Source organism: Cucurbita maxima, unplaced genomic scaffold, assembly GCF_002738345.1.
Source record: "Cucurbita maxima cultivar Rimu unplaced genomic scaffold, Cmax_1.0 Cma_Scf00044, whole genome shotgun sequence".
Lineage (NCBI taxonomy): Eukaryota > Viridiplantae > Streptophyta > Magnoliopsida > Cucurbitales > Cucurbitaceae > Cucurbita > Cucurbita maxima.
Genome location: NW_019272060.1, coordinates 746,874 through 751,541, shown reverse-complemented (window position 1 = coordinate 751,541; position 4,668 = coordinate 746,874). Strand labels below are relative to the sequence as shown.

The window sequence follows — 4,668 nt, the reverse complement described above, 5'->3', positions numbered from 1 at the left end:
GGTGGCGCCCAGGGATTTGGTTTGGCGAAGCCTCACATGTCATTCCCTTTGCATCAATCAACGCACACCGACCGAATAAATGGAAAAGTAGAAACACAGAGCAAAAGGATCACAGCGAAGATTCAAGAACACCCACCTGAAAACAAATTTGGTTTCAACTTTTCTCCACTGATCACCATCTTCAATTGCCTCTCTTCCCCGCAAACCCTCTTCTTATTTTCACTCGTTTCAGACCAAAATTTGCTGTAAATTGCAACTCTTATGATTTACATTTCCATTTTCTGTACCCATGGAAGTTTCTGCTACAAAAAGAAGGCTCCTCAAAGTCATCTTCCTCGGTGACAGTGGGTGAGCTTCATTTTCTTCTGTTACCTTTTAATTTCGTTTCAATTTCATGAATCTGTTTCAACATAGATTGCTGTTTTGTTCAAATTTTCAGAGTCGGGAAAACCTCTTTGATGAATCGGTATCCTTTCTGATTGATAATCGCATTTTGTTCTTCACTTCCAAGTGTTTCTTAGTGCTGAATGAAATATATACTTCTAAGTGTTTGTTGAAATGCCTGAGAGAATTTTTGTTCGGTTTTTGGTGTTGTGGACTGTTAACAACTGATTTAGATATGTGTATAAGAAGTTCTGTCTACAGTATAAAGCAACGATTGGTGCTGACTTTATGACAAAGGAGCTACAAATTGATGACCAGCTTGTCACATTGCAAGTGGGTAAACCATAGCTTTATTATTATTTTCTTTTAACATCATGATCTAGTCAAGCAAATCTTCTGATTCTTTTTTTGTGTTTGAAACAGGTTTGGGATACAGCAGGGCAGGAAAGGTTTCAGAGTCTAGGGGCTGCATTTTACAGAGGAGCAGATTGCTGTGTTTTTGTCTATGATGTGAATGTGGTCAAATCATTTGAATCACTCAGCAGTTGGCATGAGGAGTTTCTCAAGCAGGTTTGGTCTTGCTTATGCATGGATTATTGTATTCCTCAGGTAGTTTTGTCTCTAAATCTTGTTGGTTAAATTGAAAGATCAATTCCTAAATTCTTAGCTGTTGTCTAATCCTCGAATCACCTATTTTATACAAACTCGAAAATTTAGGGTATTGATTACAAAATCAAAATTTTAAGAATTGATTAGACAATTTTTTAGGGACTTATTGGACACAAAGTTAAAAGTCTATGTAACAACCCAAACCCACCGCTAATAGATATTATCCTCTTTGGGGTTTCCCTTTCGAGTTTTCCCTCAAAGTTTTTAAAACGCGTCTACTAGGGAGAGGTTTTCACACCTTTATAAACAATGTTTTGTTCTCCTCCCCAACTGATGTGTGATCTCACCCTCCACCTTCATTTGGGGACCAGTGTCCTCGTTGGCACTCGTTCCATTCTCTAATCAATGTGGGACCCCCCAATCCACCTCCCTTCGGGCCAGCGTCCTTGCTGGCACACTGTCTTGTGTCCACTCCCCTTTGGGGCTCAGCCTCTTCGCTGGCATTATCACCCGGTGTCTGGCTCTGATACCATTTGTAACCGCCCAAGCCCACCATTATCAGATATTGTCCTTTTTGGACTTTTCCTTTTGGGCTTCCCCTCAAGGTTTTCCACTCCCCTTTGGGGCTCAGCCTCTTCGCTGGCATTATCACCCGGTGTCTGGCTCTGATACCATTTGTAACCGCCCAAGCCCACCATTATCAGATATTGTCCTTTTTGGACTTTTCCTTTTGGGCTTCCCCTCAAGGTTTTCCACTCCCCTTTGGGGCTCAGCCTCTTCGCTGGCATTATCACCCGGTGTCTGGCTCTGATACCATTTCCACTCCCCTTTGGGGCTCAGCCTCTTCGCTGGCNTTATCACCCGGTGTCTGGCTCTGATACCATTTGTAACCGCCCAAGCCGCTCAGCCTCTTCGCTGGCATTATCACCCGGTGTCTGGCTCTGATACCATTTGTAACCGCCCAAGCCCACCATTATCAGATATTGTCCTTTTTGGACTTTTCCTTTTGGGCTTCCCCTCAAGGTTTTTAAAACACGTCTACTAGGGAGAGGTTTCCACACTCTTATAAAGAATGTTCCGTTCTCCTCCCCAACCGATGTGGGTTCTCACGGTCTATAAGCCTGTTCGATACCTTCTAAATGTTATGGAACCAAGTAGAAAAAAGCTTAAAAAAAAAAAAAAAGAAACATGCTACACTTTCTTATCTGATAAATGAGTTTGGCTACTTTGTTATCTACTCATAAGTGTGTTGTTTCTTCCCCAAATGAAACTTCTACTTGAGTATTAAAAATACTTTTGGAGTATAAACGGGCTAAAGTTTTATTGTAAAAACTTAAACTAAAGTCAACCTGCCTTTTTTATACTTTTTCAATTATCCTCATTAATTTGCAGTTACCAAACCATACAAGTGAAGCATGTTCAACTCAATAATCTGTTCTTGATAATATATTTTCCTTTCGTTATTTATATCTAATTTTCCACATTGAATTTTTCTAATGTTGAACAGGCAGGGCCAGCTGATCCAAAAGCATTCCCGTTCCTATTACTCGGGAACAAGATCGATGTAGACAATGGATGTAGCCGAGCTGTAAGGATTTTCAAATCTTTCTCCGAAAATATTGATAAAGTTGTTGTCCAAGAATTATATGAATCCTCCTTGAGTGCAGGTCTCAGAGAAAAGGGCAAGACAATGGTGTAATTCCAGGGGAAACATGCCATACTTTGAGACCTCAGCAAAAGAGGATTATAATGTCAATGAAGCATTTCTATGCATTGCAAAAGCTGCATTAACCAATGAAGAAGAGCAGGACCAGTAAGTTTGAAAAATCTAATTTCCTTTATGATAATATCTTGTAACAACCCAAGCATATCGCTAGCCGATATTGTCTTCTTTGGGCTTTTCCTTTTGGATTTCCCCACAAAATTTTTAAAACACGTCTACTAGGAAGAGGTTTCCACACTCTTATAAAGGGTGTTTCATTCTTCTCCGCAACTGACGTGGGATCTCACAATCTATCCCCTTCAGGGCCCACCTATAAAGGTGTGGAAACCTCTCCTCAGTATACACATTTTAAAAACATTGAGGGGAAGTCTGAAAGGGAAAACCTGAAAAGGAAAATATTTGTTAATGGTGTGCTTGAGCTGTTACAATAATAGTGCCAATAAAGAATGAACTCCTTCATACGTGCTCATGCCTGTTTAGTAGTTTTTTCAATTTTCTATTGTGACGATGCTTTGCTTAGTGAGTACTTTTTTCCCAGCATGCTTATAAAAAAGGTGCTTCAAAAAACGCTTAAACTAGGATGGAGACTGTTTGTAGTAGGCTCATCAGCACTTTGCAATAACTAAAAGCACTTTTGATACATATTTTTCACGTTTGAAAGTAACATAAAGTGCTTTAGGAAAAAAATCAAAGGCATCTTTTGAAGTGCTTTTGGCTCTACTACTTGAATGGTAACTATCCAAAAAAACCCTTTATCACGTTTTAAAGTTATATGAAGTGCTTTAGGAAAAAAATCAAAGGTGTCTTAGAAGTGCTTTTGGCTAACTATCAAAAAAGAAAAAAACTTTATAACATAGGACAAACTATCAAAATGATTTAGTACTAAACACATGTTTGATAGTGATATTAGAAAGGGTGGCTTTAGCGAAAACGAATTGTCTATAAGTGATTTATGAAAATGCGGTTCTCATGTAATCATTTTAATGGTTAGTTTTACACTTTTAAACTCGATTTTCAAACTATCAAAATTGATTTTGAATCATAATAGACATGTAGAAGTGGAGGAACATGAATTGATACAGAAATTGGAGCTTACATTAAATGTTCATTCATTTGCTGCAGTTACTTTGAAAGTATCTCAGACTCTGTTTCAGAAGTGGAGGCAGGAGGCGGCGGAGGAGGCGGAGGAGGAGGCGGAGGAGGCTGTTCTTGTTAATATCTCTCTCCTGAAACTCAACAACCTTAACATGAGCTCTTTGATTGATTGGAGGTTTCCTGGTATTATAAAATGTTACTTATTCTTTGAGCTGTTCATTCCATTTTATGTAAATTATTATTTATCCTGATTAGATCAGGCGTTTTCTCATTTTCCTTTTGTTGTGAACTTCTGAAAACAGCTGAATAAAGTTTGTAAAGAACCAATAATATGCACTGATCGTAACGTACCCGGTCGAATCAAGTAAGACTAATCTTATTCGTTTTGATCATATTAATTGGAATGGTTGTTTCTAGACGATAGATGTTTAGTTAAGTTTCAAATTCATTATTTTGGGAATATCATTCGTTTGAAATGTCTGAGTTTATGTGCTAAATTGTTTCTAGGTTTGGAGTGAATTTTAACTGCGATTTTCTTTGAATTTAGGAAAAGAAAAAGTAAGGGGAAAGAAAAGAGGAATTTGAATGAATATTATTTTTAATTCCCTTTGATAGCATTTACTAAAATCAAGGGGGGTGAGAATGAATCTACCAACTTCTCTAAATTTAGGAACCATTTCGGCAACTCCAATCAATAACATATGTCCACACCATGCACGTAGCAAACACGTCGATACTCACTTCCACTTCATCTATGAGTGTTGAGAAGTGACAAATCGTTGTGGAGTTCATATGCACTACAGAGTAATGTGTGGTTACTCTGACCAAGATCTTAAGAAGGTCGCTGTGAATAATCT

The 4,668-nt window shown here is 38.3% G+C and overlaps 1 protein-coding gene across 2 annotated transcripts; it reads left to right on the top strand.

Annotated features, from left to right (window-relative positions):
* On the top strand, positions 1 to 4,229 carry LOC111470406 (ras-related protein RABG3a-like). 2 transcript variants are annotated; one of them, XR_002715037.1, is made up of 8 exons: positions 1 to 348; positions 440 to 466; positions 618 to 717; positions 808 to 954; positions 2,501 to 2,581; positions 2,661 to 2,806; positions 3,839 to 3,994; positions 4,114 to 4,229. XR_002715037.1 is itself a non-coding variant. In XM_023115970.1 (7 exons), the coding sequence occupies exons 1-7, from the start codon at positions 290 to 292 to the stop codon at positions 3,930 to 3,932; spliced, it is 654 nt and encodes a 217-aa protein (XP_022971738.1). In that variant the 5' UTR covers positions 1 to 289; the 3' UTR covers positions 3,933 to 4,229. The 2 variants fall into 2 exon arrangements, 1 of the variants encoding a protein (XP_022971738.1); XM_023115970.1 differs by having other exon boundaries at positions 3,839 to 4,229.
* The last annotated feature ends 439 nt before the right edge of the window (positions 4,230 to 4,668 follow it).

Bases quoted from the DNA above. Each gene is read 5' to 3' on its own strand.
- LOC111470406 (XM_023115970.1), top strand. From the start codon at position 290: ATGGAAGTTTCTGCTACAAAAAGAAGGCTCCTCAAAGTCATCTTCCTC. The intron at 718-807 runs GTGGGTAAACCA...TGTTTGAAACAG, and splicing joins ACCAGCTTGTCACATTGCAA to GTTTGGGATACAGCAGGGCA. The intron at 955-2,500 runs GTTTGGTCTTGC...AATGTTGAACAG, and splicing joins ATGAGGAGTTTCTCAAGCAG to GCAGGGCCAGCTGATCCAAA.